We start from the raw sequence: 16,225 nt of genomic DNA, 5'->3' as shown, positions 1-16,225 counted from the left end.
GCCTATGAAAATCGTCTATATTCCTATGGACATTCTGATATAAATATGACAACAGAGAATGCTAATTTCCTGTTCAACCACTCCCAAAAAATAAATACTTAAAATCTGTGCTTTTTCACAAGCTTCTCTGTTTGTATGAAACCAACTGGGTAATGCCCGGAAACTAAACTATGTGTACCCTGATCGTGGTATAATGTGGCCTGTGTGTGTGTGTGTGTACCTGTGGCCTTCTCAGGATTGTTACACATGAAGCAAAGCCACCCTCCCTCTTCCTCACTGTAGCCAAACAGATCAAAGAAGCGCACCTCCTCCAGCTGAGTCTGGAGACGGTCCAGTTCCTGAAGGCAGACGGAAAGAAAACAGAATAAAATATCCTGTAACTATATTTCAACTTCTTATTTGATACCTATTTATTAATATTGACAAAATAACTTTTTTACAGAAGACAATTAGACATATCATAGTAGGAAAAGCATGAAAGTAACTAATACAATTATTGATTTTCTGGTATTGTGCATGCTGGCTCACTGTGACCGCTTACTGGGAAAAAAATACTGTGAATACTGCATCTGATCCATCCAATCATATCTTTATTTATTCTGTCCTCTATATTACATATGCACTAGTGCTCATATAGCCTACAGTACAACTGTATTATCAGGACATTTGAATAGCTGTGTATTATTAAATTAAAGACTGCATCATCAATTTTCTTTAATGGTTTCTTATAATATTTTGTCCAGTGTCCAGACAGATATTCTTCACATTCATCTGAAGAACAAAATAACTTACGTTCAAATATAGTTTGTAACCAACATCACCACTAAGTGTGATGGATAGATGATTTTGTACATTGTATTCATCGTTTGTATGAGCTAATACTGATCCATCATCCCTAAAAAGACCGAGAAGAAATAAGAAAACTAAATGAGAATTTATAACCAGCCCACAGCAATCTGTTAAAGCTTGTTAAAACTGCTGTACATGAAGACACACACACACACACACACACACACACACACACACACACACACACACACACACACACACACACACACACACACACACACACACATACATATTAAATCACAAGCATAAAGTACACAGATGGTAAGTGGCCCTCAACTCTAAGAGGTAATTAAAACCTTGACATTCCAGCAACTGTGCATCAGTGTGTGTGTAGGGATGTGTGTGTTTCAGAATAGAAAGTAATGGAAACCAATACAAATCCCTGAAGATCCCCTGCACATGGTAAGAGTTATACTTCACTTTCGATTCACACAAACCCACTTCAATGACAGTTAAACCCACGAGATAATAAATATTTATCTTAGGCTGGTTTTGCAAAAAGCAGCAGCATTCAAGGAGATGATGGATGACTGTCATCAGACCTCATGACAACGGAACCATCATTCTCCCGTGTGTGTGTGTGTGTGTGTATGTGTGTGTGTGTTCACACTGTACTTTCTTTGTGGGTGTCTTCATATTGTCATCGCTCGTTAACCTAATCTCGCTGTAATGAACTCACGGTTTAAATAATCCAACGTGGCAGAATACTCCGCTTCATCGTGTCTCTGAACTCTCAAGTCGTTTCACATTATCCGATGATCCATTTAAGAACGAGAGTAGTATTTCTCAGCACGGACAAGCTACTGGCAAGAAATGCCCAGAGGGAACTGGATTTTAAGGAGGATAAGAAAAACAGGCTGTAACACTGTAATGACCGAGCTACTAGTGTGCTTGACCTTTCACACTGTGCCCCTTCAGTCGGCCCTTGATGTTACCAAGCGAGGATGTGTCTGTGAAAGCGTTTTTTTAGGTGTGTATTCCCACATTGGACCACTGAAAACCCAAGTTCCACCACACACACACACACACACACACACACTTCGAGCATTTAGTTTCATCCGTACATCAGAGCCGTACTTTGTGTTGTAATTGAGGTGAAAGGGCTTTGCCTGCGGATACATGTAGACCAGGACCATGTGTGGCTGAGAGAGATCTGTGGGTTTACGCACACTTTATTATTCTGAAACGATTTCGAGTGGTGTCTTCAGGTGACGCATGTATGCAAATGTGGGAAATCCTGATTACGATTACTGAGTGTGAGACAGTGTGAGAGGCTGAAAGGTGGATGAGGAAGTAAAAGAAAAGGACAAGAAGGAGAGAAGCCGGATAAAGAAAACCTCCACAGATGGATTCAGAGGTGAGTACAGTACGAGTACAGTACTTGAGTACAATGATATGGTACTTGTACTTTATTTGACTATTTTCATGCTATACTACGTTATACTTCTACTCCAGTAAATTGAAATGACAGTTAGAAGTTAGTTAGTTACCAAATAGTAATTTACACACGACGTTCAGTTTACTATGATAAGGAGTGTTTTGGAAAGGGGCGGACACTTTCAAGTGGCAGGTGATTGGATGTAGCGTCAGTTTATAACTGTATCACCGAAGCCAGAAGAGCAAAAACATGGAGAAAAGCCTTCATTTAAGTTATTTTTTCTTCTTTTGTTATCTCTGTTTCATCTCGACTCAATTACAAAACATATATAGTTGTATTATTATTAATTTGGAGTCTTGTTTATGATGAATTCAAGTCCAACATTCCCTCTTTTAGCTCCCGAGGGACATATCTGACTCCTTAGAGCTAAACGCTCCACTTAGTTCACCAGCTAGCGCCAACTGTGTCTTTGAGGCTGGCAGGTAGTATGCAGAAAACATCTGAAAACAAAGCTCCGTAAAGCCGTGATATCTCTTTCTGTTGCTCCATCACTAAGAACAACCACAATGTTGCATTGTTTTCCCGTTTGACACATTGCTATATTTATTAAACATTTATTATAGCTATTTTCAGTACAGGATCTCTATACTTCCTCCAATCAAAAGATGAAATAACTCCCACTTGTGGCCGACACACAGGAATTGCTCATTGCAATTACTTTGAATACATTGAATAATTTAAGCCTGTACACAGTCATCTCCATTCCAATGAGTTTTGACTCACAGAAGAGACAATAAAACTAAACAATCAAATGTGTGCCGACACGAAGGCAATTAAAATAGTTAACATTGCTTACTGATGACAAAGCAAAGCCGATCTGAATCATCTATTCTTTACAAAGCAACAACGGAAAGACAGAAGTGGAAAGACGATGACAGGCTGTGAGTCACAACGAGGAACAATGTGTGAGAAACACCAAATCAATAAACACATGGCCCATATCTACTGCACAACAGAACAACAACCGGAGCATTAACACAAATGAGTCAAAGTATTTGCTTCCGGAGTCCATAATACTCCGGAAGTCCATAATACTCCGGAAGTCCATAATACACAGAGTAACTGAGTTGCATGTGGTGTGAATGAGCCTTTGGGAGGATGTTTAGAGTGACAAATGAGCAGATGGACAACAGACGAATGAGGACAAAGACAATCACAATTCTGATCCATCAGGGCCACAGAGGTGGATCCAATAAAAAGAAGAAGAAACAATATAATCTGTCCATCCTCATATAACCCCCTTTAGCACGCCACCTCTCTCTCCTGCTGCACGTCACCCCACGCCCTCTATCGCTGTTTGTAGATCATTATGATTTGATCACGATCAGATTTTAACTGCACATGACATACAGCTGCAGGCAAGACAGGGGGGCTCTCCTGAATCTGCACAATTCTCTTACCACTTTCTTTGTAGTCTCATCTACTGTTGTAATATTTTATTTCATTTAAAAGGAAACTCCCATCACATCAAAGTCTGTTTACAGGTCTTGGAGAGTTCTACATAGCTTTTGTGGCTCCAGGAGGGGGCTTTTAAGTCTGATAAATTGAGATCAAATGAGACGAGATGAGAACTAATGAGACGAGACAGGACAGGTTCAGATGAAAGGAGAGGCCAGTAGAGAAGACGTGAGGACAGAGAGGCTTTTTTGGAGGTTTCCTGAAGAAACTTATCCAGAGAGAGAGAGAGAGAGCAAGGACAGTGGGAGGTGGAGGCAGGAAGAGGAGTGGAGAGGGGAGTGGGAGTCAGGAGAGAGGTGAGTGGATGAGAAGTGGGAGTGTCGGAAAAGGGGAGTGGACGAAGCCCATAAACAAGGCAAAGGCTTTATTTACGTCTCTCTTGAACATTTCTAACGATGTCTGGCCATAAACGCACAATGTCCAGATATTACAAGCCAGTTCGAGCAGGCAGACAGACAGCTCTCACATGTGAACCACATCCTGTGAGTCTTAGATCAGTCTTCCCGTCCTGCCTGTTTTTTTGGGGGTCTTTCCTTCCCCAAATATCTTTATCTAATCTCATGGCTTTAGCTTTACTCTATCTCATGGTATTCAGCCCTTCTCCTTCATCCTCATCCTCCACCAAACTTTATCTCCACTAAAAGTTGAATCAACAAACGCTCTCACTGTGGGCTAAAGGCAGGAGGTGAAATAATAATAATAATCAAGTATCTCCCTACTCAGGCTTCCATGTTGCTGCCGTCATATCTCATGCCGTGTCTTCCCTCTTTTCCTCTTTTCCTCTTTCTCTCGCCACATCCTCTCCACCATTTTTCTTATTGTGTTCTACTTCTTCACAATCTTTCCCCCTCATTCTTTCCCAGTCTGCATGTTCACATCTTCCTCCTTCATCAGTGTTTAATCACTCATGTCACATATTTTGTCTTTACTTCTTCTGCATTTCCTATAATACTTGTTTGTCCTTTCCTCTCCTTCACCTCCAGTCACACCTCTTATTCCTTTACCCTCTGTAAGGTTTGACACTTGTTTTTTGCCCATCGTGTCCTTTTCTTTCATCCTTCAATCTCCACTTTACTGATCTATGTCTCTTGTGATTAATGCAATGAGAGTGCAGCTCCCTAATTTAGTGGATCTTCGAATAATCTTTATCTCTTGACCCACGACCGACTCGTCAAGTCTTTTTTTACTGTTTCCATTCTTTAAACCTGTTATCTTTTTATTGTGACAGCATCATTCTCAACCTCTCCTCCCGGGTATGTCACATCCATCCTTTTTTGCTTATCCTTCAAACTCTTAATTCCCTCCATCCCTCTCATCTTTGCTCACAAAAAGCTTTTTGTCATCTTCGTCATAAAACTGCTAACACAAGTTATCAGAGGCTGCACATAACTCATTTGTATATCTGTGGGGCCCCACGAAGCCTTATAGTGTTCTTTTAAGTCTCCCTGTCAGATCAGACACAATCGATAACCTTTCTGTCTCACATATGCAACAGTTTTCCTCCCTCTTGCATCTCATCTCTCCTCGTCTTCCACTACATGTGTTTCTTATTGGCTGACAGCGAGCGAAGCTGTAGGACTAATAGAGTGGTAAAGAAAGCAAAGAGGAAATGCAAAGCACATGGATGGAGCGAAAGGTCGTGACCTTCTTCTTCCCTCTCTGCTGTTCATTCACATCTTCTCTTTTTGGTGATTTTTTCTTGGTGCTACCGGACAAATGAAAACCCATTTGGAGGCAAAAAGGGACGTCAAAAGTGTATCATTCTGACAGAGTACACTGTGTACTTGGCAGGTTTGTTGGGTCACCTTATTAATGTTAGCTCTGATCAGCTCCACGCTGGAGCCAAGCACGTAAATCAGACGTTTTACCGGAGACTGATACAGGAAAAAAAACGTAAAAAGTTTACAACCACGCTTGAAGCGTTGAGCGTCTCACAGCGTGAGTTGTCCTGCCCTGCAGGGACAGAATGGAACCAAGTGTGTTTAAGTCAAACTTTGAGGTACTTTTCTTTTCCACTTGCACTTTCCACTCCTACATAAATATTGTACTTTTTACTTCACTAGAACTATTTGACAGCTTTAGTCAACCAAACAGTTCATACAAATACAACTGAACATTTTTGATAATTGGTAAAGTAATTTGTCATGCAAAAACGATTCATGGTTCCAGCTTTTAAAATGTGATTGGTTTGTTGCTATTTATCATTATTATATAATGTTAATTATTTTGATATTTAGAATGTACGCTTAATAATGTTGAGGTCTGAACTGTTGGTTGGACAAAGCAAGCATTATGATGATGTCACTTTGGACTCTGGGACAGCATTTCTCACAATTTTATAATTTATTTTTTTGTCCATCAATCATCAGTATGACAGTCACAGGGACTATTTTTCTCTATCTTTTTATTTGAATACTGTTTTACTGATTATACATAACATTTTCAATGCAGGACTTTTACTTGTAACTGAGTATTTTTACAGTAACGTATCTGAATATTAACTCCTGCACTGTAGCCTTGTGTATAGTGTGTGTGTGTGTGTGTGTGTGTGTGTCTGTGTGTGTGTTTATGAATAACTGGTACGTTCATGCTCCATGTGGTAACCATATCTGCTCTATCTGATAGAAGCCACAACACAAGTTTCGAGAAAGACAAACCACAGCTGTATTTTCATTATGGGTCTTATTATTTCCTAGCAACCACTTAGCTTGTCATATTATGAAGGGGCAGAATGAGGAAACACCACCCACATCCACCCACTTACTAAAACACACATTGAAATGAGCACACACACACACACACACAAACACAAACACCCACACACACACGCACGGACATGATGAAGAAGGGGCGTAGGGTTGAGTAGAGGCTTTGTATACAGAAGTGTCAATTTAGTGCATTCCATTTTTAAACAAAGTGATGTTGAACTTTGACACTTTCCTATGTTGGAGTTTAGTCTTTTTTACTACCGATGACTTCATTCCCTCTGCTCGAGACAGATAGGGGGAGGCAGCGCGCATACACACACACACACCTACACACACACACACACACACACACACACACACACACACACACACACACACGTACACACCTTCCTGTGTGGAGTGGTGTTCTGTGTCATAGCCATGGGGAAGCTGTGAGCTCCTTTTAGCTGCGTCTTCTCCCAAAGGGCGGCGAGCCTCTGGACACACTCATCCTTGGAGCACAGAGCGACTCTGGACTTACTCTGGTCAAGAGAGAGAGTAAAGAAAACAGCAGGAAAACAAAGTACAAATATAAAGCAGAGGTTCGGTTAGGATCAAGATGGAAAACCAAATATCGCCAAAAGGAGACAAAAGTTGGGAAAACAAAGCAACTCTTGTTTGCAATTTTAGATTTGAACAGATGTAACCACATCTTGCATTCCAGGATCATTCTCAGCACACAGCTCTTCATATACTCCCAAAATGACATGGATACTTTCCAAATGAATCATTAATTGAAAGCTTGTAATATTGATTTATGCAAGGTTTCCAAAAGGAAACAAGATGTGTTCCTACAGCATTGTAAACCAGAACCACATTGTCTGAGCACCTGTAGATGTAGCAGCATGATGTGTATCCAAAGGTGAGGCTGTCGGCTGGTCAGGTTGAAGCAGGACTTGGCGTACAGACAGTAGTGGCCCTTCAGAGGACAGGAGAACGACATCTTGGCCACACATCCTCGATTTGAATCTAACGCGCAAACAAAGACAAACAAACATAACAATTGTTGAATGAATATTTAGCAGATGCTCAAGTTGAACATTTCCAGGCTGAACTAGTGTCCGTTCTCTTATTCTTGACGTGCTCCTCTCCGTCCCTTGAACATATGGATTTATGTAACTTTGGGGGGTACATATTTACAGAGTGATTCATCAGATCATCGGAAGACGTCAGCTCTTCTCAGGATTTCTTCTATGTTTAGAGCAATACTTACACCAGAAGAAGTGTATTCCCTTTGGGGTGGAAAGTTGGAGGAGAGGATTGATATCACTCAAAGCAATGACTGTGGATAGTTTGCACATGCAACCCAGTTAAGTTGCCTCCAGCTGTGGCACAAAAGACAGCAAACTAAAGAAAAGCAGAGGTCGTCCGCGTGGTGAAATTTGCACGCTCCCGGAATTTTAATTGATACCACGTTTTTATCTATAGGGCTTTATAGGCAATCCATATAAACAATAAGCAGGCTATATAAACAGACAAAAGTGCAGCTAAAAATCTCCCGTACAACGGCATATAGTTGTTTTTTTGTACGGATTAAACAAAATAATTTTTAAAGTGCTAGTATGCAGTCACCTTTTGTCAGAGCCAGTCGAGCTATTTCCCCCTGTTTGCTTTCTTTTTGCTGAGCTAAGCCAACTGGCTGCTGGCTGTAGACTTATATCAGAGAGACAAACATAACAGTGCTATCAATCTCGTCATCTAACTCTCAAAGAAAAAGCCTTTCACAAAAATGGTTACAGGAATAAAACATCTTCTAGTTTTAGTCAGAACATTGTAAAAACTCACACGCTATGCTGGATAACTCATACGTTTAACAACAAAGTGGTTCAGAGTGATATATCGCCAAACCCAACCATCATTTGTTATTCAGCAGTTACATGCCTTCAAAATACACAACACAAAATACATAGGAGACATGTGCATGAACTACAATGTATCTGTTCATCCTGCTTCACACACAGATGTGTTTCTAAGAGAGGTGGTTTGTATCTGATAGTCGGTGACGCTGTATTTTTTTTGTGTCAATGTGTGTGTGTGTGTGTGTGTAGATGTTTGGATTGAGGATAATATGAGTTCTTCTGTATAACCCTCATCCCCTGGGATGAGGAAGGGTCGGCAGTTCACGGGTCAGCCAGCAGCATGATGACATCATCCAGCTGAGACCACCTGTGACATGATCTCCTAAATGTTAAGGGGTCGAGTCTCATTAAGAGACTCAATACTAAGAGAGCAAATGCAAAGCACCAATTATGGAGGGAGGTTATGAGTTCACATTTGTATATTGAAATTATTTAGGCCAAAGGAAGAGGATTTTTTTAGTCCCGTTTCCTGTTTTACCCGTGTGCATACACGGGTGTTTGTGTGTGTTCGGGTGTGTGTTCGAGTGTATGTGTGTGTGACTCCTGGCTGCCTCTGAGTTAAAATGACATTGAGGCCATAGGCGGAGCAATAACATCTCCTCCTGTCAATCAAAATATTGTCACCTCTCATGTCGTGTTGGAGTCTGGTGCTGTGTGTGCGTGTGTGTGTGTGTGTGTGTGTGTGTGTGAGAGCTTTGTCTGTTCTTAATATGTTCAACAGACTGAAGCTTTCTCCCCATAGGTGTGGCTCACTGGTGCAGATGACTCAGACTAGGGAAGAGAGAAAGGACTTGACTTTCCTATTGCATACTCATGGACACACACACACACACACACACACACACACACACACACACACACACACACACACACACGCACACACACACAGACACACACACACACACACACACACAGGGTGTAAGGTACCAGAGGTCTGGTTGGCCAGCTCAATGTTTTTCATGTGTGTTGATCTTGAAAAATATGTTTGATCTCATGTATCAAATGTTGGCGTCCCATTTAGCGAGGATGTATCATTACAGGAGGGGCTGCATGAAAAAGGAAAAAGGTGAACAGAAAAGGCGTTGCAACAGTACACGATGACAAGGAAGTCTGAAGTGAAGCAAATCGAATTGAAAAATGGAAAATAGGCAGAAATCAAGGCATGAATGAAAATATATCAAATATCAAATTGCGGAATATGAGAAGAATCAGAGGGGAAATGTGAAAATGGATTACAACGTTTAAGTAATTAGATTAGATTAGTTTGGAGATGGAAAAAGTTTCTCATTTCATTGTTTTTTCATATGAACTGCTTGACCCCTGTTTCTAGTCAGTATGCACTGCTAGAACTAAGGTATGGAAGCCGGCGTGCACACACACACACACACACACACACACACACACAAACACACACACACACACACACACACACACACACTTCACGCATACTACCCGTATGCATGACACGCATCTGTTTCTACTTAAACCTGACTATGTTGTATAAATGTAACAGAATCTAATAACCCTGCCCATTTCAAAATAATTATCTGCATCTAAACCTTGATTAATTTTTCCATTAACAAATTAGCTGAGTGACATTTACCCTAAAGGTTCATAGGTTTTATATAAGAGTGCATTCTTTCCCTCCAGATTATCAACAAGTACAAGGTGACTGAAGTCTGCAGCTGAATAAAAGCATCGGTCTGGCAACACACTGACCTCTCAAAGAGAATACCACTTTAAATCTGCAAAGTGCAAAGAATAGGTAACAACCACAATGTTCTCACACATTTTTTTGCATTGTGGTTTGCAATTAATGTAAAACTGTGTATGAGGTCAATGGGGAACAAAGACAATAAAGTAAACATCATCAGTCAACGTCAAATCAAAGAACCAATCATAAGCTGTATTTGGACAAATAGTTTAGCGGAGATACATCTTTTATATATTTACATTTTTCAGTAACTAAACTGCCACTGGCAAATTGTTCATACTAGAGATATATGCACCAGGATCCTCTTAATGCTGCACACAAAAAGATACAATATCCAATATAAGGTGTCTGTTCAGACAGGATATGTATCATAGTAGGACCGTAACTAATTCTGGGGTAGAAATAAATAAATAAAATCACACTCATATGCTCTCTGGATGGGAGTACAATCACTGATGAGCACATGCAATATTAAAACAAAACTATTCCCCCTCCAGAAATAAATCCCTGTGCGATTGGGGCTCAATGTGTGTAAGTATGTGAGATTAAAAATGATCGAGGAGAAGGAGAGGAGGAGAGAAGGGGAGAGGAGAGGAGAAGAGGAGGTGTATCATTAATCATCCCCAGCCACCTCATCTGAATCTCATCTCGTTCAGGTTCAGCGAGTTACACAAACCCTCCCTCTGTCTCTCTGTTTACAGGATTTTTCTTCTCCACCTCCTCAATAAACCAATAACACTGTCATCAAATTATCTTCAGCACTTAGGAAAGGAAGCGTGCCGTCCGTGATGTTCACATTACCTTCTATTGCACACTGCTCTGGGATGGGGATCTGCTGCACCATGTCTCGACAGAACTCTCTGATGGCCTCTATATTGTCTCTTAAATGGACGTAGAGTCTGTCCGCGTCCTCGTGCACCTCCTTCCCTCTGCTTTCACCTCCTTCGGCCTCTTTGGCCGCTCCGTCCAGGGCAGCTGGGACAGGCATCGAGGCGTCGCCCTTCAGTTTCCTCTCGACAAGCGGCGCTTCCTGGTGCTGCGAAATCACCATTGTGTTGGAGAAGGTGTTGTCCGGGTTCGGCTCCGAGCCCTCACCGTCCTCCCCGGTGTCCGAGTTGATGGAGCGCGAGCGCGCGGCGTGGAGGGCCAGGCTCTTGGACCTACGAGAGACCAGAAAATAAAAAGAGTCAAAGTGGTGCAAAATCACCAGTCGAACGTCATTCGGTTCTTTCTCTGCTTTCTGTTTTTGACAACATGCAGGAGAAATAAAAAAGGTTTCAAATTAAAGCTGAATGTCATAGTTTCGTTTCAAACACTGTCATTATCTCAAGTCTCCCTGCTCTGTGCTTTTTTATGACTTCAATAAACAGTATGTCTGTATCATTGCATGGTCTGTCTTTCTTCAGTAAACAGGAATAGAGTCTTCTTGGCTCAAGGAATCTCTTGTTAATATGACTGAAGATTATAAAAATCCACCATGTTCATAAAACGGTTGCTATCCGGTCAGATGTAAGCAGAAACTCAGCAGAGCTGTTTCATCTTGGGGAGTTTTTCCTGATCCGATGTGAGGTCCTGGGACAGGGATGTCGTATGTGTACAGATTGTAAAGCCCTCTGAGGCAAATTTGTAATTTGTGATATTGGGCTATACAAAATAAACTGAATTGAATTGGATTGAATTAAGCTAACGTGAATAATCTCTTTTGAGATGTTGGCATCAGACTACTTTTGTGATTTTGGGATATATAAAATGAACTGAATTGAAACTGAATGTTTTCGTGCTAACAGACCTGTTGAAGCGCATTTCTCGTCTCTCCTCCCTGACTGCTTGGCTCAGGCTGTAGCGTCGTTGGGGGGCGGGAGAGTCCTCCTCCACCTCCCCCTCCTCTCCCCTCTCCTCCCCCATCTTCTCCTCAAAGGCCTGGATCTTCACCTGCAGCCGCTGCTCTGACCCCCGACTTCCCCCTCCTCCCCCTGGAAGAGATGCACGAGGAGACGGCGGGCACGCCTCATCCGCCCTGTAGAAACACACACACACACACACACACGGAGGCCAAAGGGTTGAATTGCGTGTGGAGGGCACGTGAGATGAAGCTGGACAGACACAATTGGATGGATTTCAATAGCCTCCCTCCCTCCCTCCCTCCCTCAGTACCCTGGCTAGCCTTTCTGTAATTCTTGCTTTCTCACGATGACTGGCTCTATTTCTGTGTCTCTCCCTCAATGTGTCCCCCTCTCTCACTGGCTTTGTTTTTATCTGTCCTTTACCATGCTGCCTTCCTCTCTCTTTTGCTCTTTAACCACACTAATTATTCCCTCCCTACCTCCCTCCCTCCCTCTTTCTTTCTTTCTGTCCCTAATGTTCCCCCACAAGTGGTCATTATGACTTCATTAAACAGTCCACTTGTTTGCTGAAAGAGGACATCCAACTGCCTCCTTGTTGTTTTCCCTCTGTCTTCCCTCCCCGGCTCTTTCACTAATAAATCCTCCTGCCCCTCTTAATCCCTCATTCCCTCTGTCTTTCTTCCAGAAGACACCAAACAAAGTCTTTGGGAAGCTTCCAATCCTGCACATGATGTTCTTGTTTCGGAGAGAGCTGTGCGTGTCACTCCCACACTGCAGCCAGATGAAACCCAGTCAATGTATGCACATTAACACGCACACACACACACACACACACACACACATACACACACACACACACACATACACACACACACACACACACGCACACACGCACACACGCACACACACACACACACACACACACACACACACACACACACACACGCACACACACACACACACACACACACACACTGTCCTCATATGTTGTGCATGCATGCATACTGCAATATGACACAGTTTTTTTTATCAGGAGGACAGGCTTAGACATAAAGAAGCACAAATAATATTATGTTGTAACTGAACCAGATTTGTTTTTATTTTAGTTTACACATGTATTGAATGTTTGACTAAAGTATGTGTATTCCCCAAGTTCCTGATTACTCTCTGTGAAGGTATCGTTATTTAAATTATTTTGTCATCAAATTTGCTGATGCACATCATACTTTGTCATTCATCAACACATTTCAAAGCCCCTGAAAATGTAACGAGTATATTGGCAACAATCAAAGTTGAGTTTTTCTTAATCTTCTTCATCAGAACTGTGTGTGGATTGATCAGATTGGATTAAAAAAAACACACAACTATTATAAGATTGCATCCATGTATTGTTACATGCCGATTGGTGAAGTGAAGTGAAGTACATGACATCACCTTTTTCCAACTTTAAACCAGTGACCAGACAAGAACACCCCCCCCCCCCCCCAAAAAAAAGCCCATCAGTCTGAGTAAGAAGACGAAGCAAATGGGTTGTCAGCTCCTTCACATGATGGGTTCCCTTTGGTCCTTTTGGATGAGAAGAGGCATAGCTCTCTGGTGTGTGTAGGTCACATATATACAGTACATCCACAGGTAAACACAAATGCCTGTGTCCTCACCTGCAGAGCGCGGCCGTGCTCTCCTCCAGCCGTCTCCCCAGCAGTCGGGCTATCGCCGTGAACGAGTTGCTCATCCTGTAGATGTCTTTGCCGCAGCCTCCCAGTACAGACGGGTAGCGGTCGGTGAGAGCTCTGATCTGCAGCAGCAGTGTGTGGTGAAAGCTGTGGTCCATGCTGCCCAGACAGGACACCAGGTAGACCAACACGCTGCGGGCATGAGTCTGGAGAGAAGAGGCGACACGAAGAGAGAATGATGTTGAAAATGTAACATCTGTTGTTGTGATCCACACTGATTCCAGCATGAAACTAAACAAAGAAAGAAGAAAAGAAAAGAGACGGAATAAGATTGCCGACAAGTTGTTTTATTGTACCAAAAACATCCAGTTTAATGGTTATTTTTAAAGCTGTGGTTGTTTCCGAGGACACTGAAAATGACTGAGGATCACACAATTGTTGCATTATGGGACAGCTTGAAAGTATTGTTTCACTAAGAGTGTCCGTTGGGGGGAAAAAAGTGTATTTGATCTAATTCGACACACATTGGATGTTACACTTCCAAGAGGTTTGTGGGGGTGAGGGGGGGTTCGGTGCAGCTTCTTTTGTTTCTAAATCACAATAAACAGTACTAAATACAAACACATGCTTTCTGCAAACTAGGCATTACTTTCCACTCGTAGTAACACACTTTTTTTTATCATTCTCAGTGGACTCTTTGGTATCCAGAGCGTATACGACCTGCTCACCTCTGAGGTTTAACCCTCTGTTATGCATATTTGAATCCCTAAAGCAAGGCTCATACTTCTCTTTTATATGTACTGCGTCCTATGATATGCAATATCATAATCAGTAAAGCACTTCGAATGAGACAATCACTTTTTTAACAGCCCATTTTGGACCCTGACCTGTTATTTTAAAGACAACTGTTAAAGCACGCCTTGTAACCAGGAGAGAAGAATGCAGTTACTGCACAATTTGGGCATGTTTCACAAGCACACTGCAGGATGCTATATTTACACAAGGATTTAAAAACTACCAGACAAGGCAGAACTTGACTTTATTGTATTGTATTTAGGAGTCCGTGAGCCTGGAGGCTGCCGGTACAAAGACGTTACTAGGATGGGAGCTGCTTCTCCACACACTTCAAGCTTTTACTGTTGGGATGTGTTACTTTTTAAGGACTCACTATAATACTTCCAAACATTACAGCATAAGAAGAACCTGCATCATTTCAGACAATATGAGCGTAATGCTATTAAAAGCCTGCCAGGTCAAATGAAGCACTCCGTCATCAAACGACACATATCGTGTTTAATTGTGTGGAAAAAAGCACTTGGCCTTAATTTGATGTCTTAAACACATCACAGGTTTTAACTCATGACTACATTCTTCTGTCAAATCCTGCGACGAGCACAATAACAGAAAGTTACTTCTTTTTAAAAAAAAAAATTTTTTAAACAAATAATAAGAACTGTACAAGATATTTAATTATATCTTGTAATGTTCATCAAAAGAAAAGTATGAATCTGGAGAATTATAACTACCCAAACAGAAAGACACAACTTGGCTCTGTCTTTTTTAATCATCCCCATTATGATAATTCATAACACTGGGAGTCCGTCTCCTCTGGTGATAGAACATGTGTTTGTGTGCAGGAGATATCTGTTTCAAAACTTCACTTAAATTTGTTAATGAATCTGAGTTTACACACACAAATAAAAAAGCAAATAAAACGCTGCATCTGTCCAGCCACGAGCCAACGCTGCGCTCCGCTCACTAACTGGTTGTGTTTATCTTTTTTCCTCCCGTGTTTACTCGGTCGCTTAGTTTCTCCTGATTGTCCATCAGCGCTGATGTCTCTGCTCCCTTTGGAGCTGCAGTCTGGCACACTAACAAGCCCCATGGAGATACTCCTGTGTGCATGACTGTGTCCTTTGTTTCCCACAGCACATTAATCACTTGCGACAATGACTGTGTAAATATCAAAGGAGGGATGATTTAACCTTTGAAAGCCGAAGAAAATTCTATCTGAACAGAGTGACTGCGACGAATTTCAGCAAAGTGCATCAAACTTAAGTTACATTTTATTTTTTTCGCTAAATATTTTTCCATGAGTCTTGATTGTGCTCAACACCGGTTGCGTTTAGCTTCTTAAATCACCTCTTTGGCTTGTAGCTTGCAACCTCTTTGTCAGGTTTTATATTTTTAGGAGCTGGCTAAGAGTTTCTTTTTACCTTCTCAAATTGTTAATATAAAAAGGTTATATTGGAGGTTAAATGTAGTCGTCCTCATCTTGCGATGCCTTGGAGGTGTACCAATATTAAGACGGTGCACGATGTTAACAATTTTAAAGCCGTGCTGCCAAAATCTTCATTTTGACTCGTAAAATAATATTTGTTTGGAAGGTATGATATCATCTGGGTGTCTCGTAAATCAACAACACTTGAATGACGCTGTCTTCTATAAACAGACAATATTTAATTGTTTTATGTTTCGAGGCTGTACTCTATACTTTGTGGTGATGTTGGACTGCAAATATATTTAAAAGTATTTATGATGTTTTGTCAGCCTAATCAACACTGAAAAAGGGCAACATAATGAGAAATACTGTAAAAAAAGAAAAAGAGAACCAAAGCAGTATAACGCAAAGCAACATCACAA

At 41.4% G+C, this 16,225-nt stretch overlaps 1 protein-coding gene across 1 annotated transcript in view; it reads right to left on the bottom strand.

The window, feature by feature from the left end:
• Positions 1-16,225, bottom strand: part of veph1 (ventricular zone expressed PH domain-containing 1) — a 59,841-nt gene that overhangs the window by 14,314 nt on the left and 29,302 nt on the right. The window contains exons 6-11 of the mRNA XM_034548539.1: positions 13,568-13,788; positions 11,855-12,082; positions 10,867-11,225; positions 7,322-7,461; positions 6,840-6,974; positions 221-338 (exon numbers count right to left, since the gene is read on the bottom strand). Of these exons, the coding sequence (XP_034404430.1) occupies positions 221-338; positions 6,840-6,974; positions 7,322-7,461; positions 10,867-11,225; positions 11,855-12,082; positions 13,568-13,788 (1,201 nt within the window). The remainder of the gene's footprint in view (positions 1-220; positions 339-6,839; positions 6,975-7,321; positions 7,462-10,866; positions 11,226-11,854; positions 12,083-13,567; positions 13,789-16,225) is intronic.

This window comes from Cyclopterus lumpus, chromosome 13 (assembly GCF_009769545.1).
Source record: "Cyclopterus lumpus isolate fCycLum1 chromosome 13, fCycLum1.pri, whole genome shotgun sequence".
NCBI classification, from domain to species: domain Eukaryota; kingdom Metazoa; phylum Chordata; class Actinopteri; order Perciformes; family Cyclopteridae; genus Cyclopterus; species Cyclopterus lumpus.
Note: the sequence above shows the minus strand (reverse complement) of the source record. Positions and strands in the feature narration are given on the sequence as shown.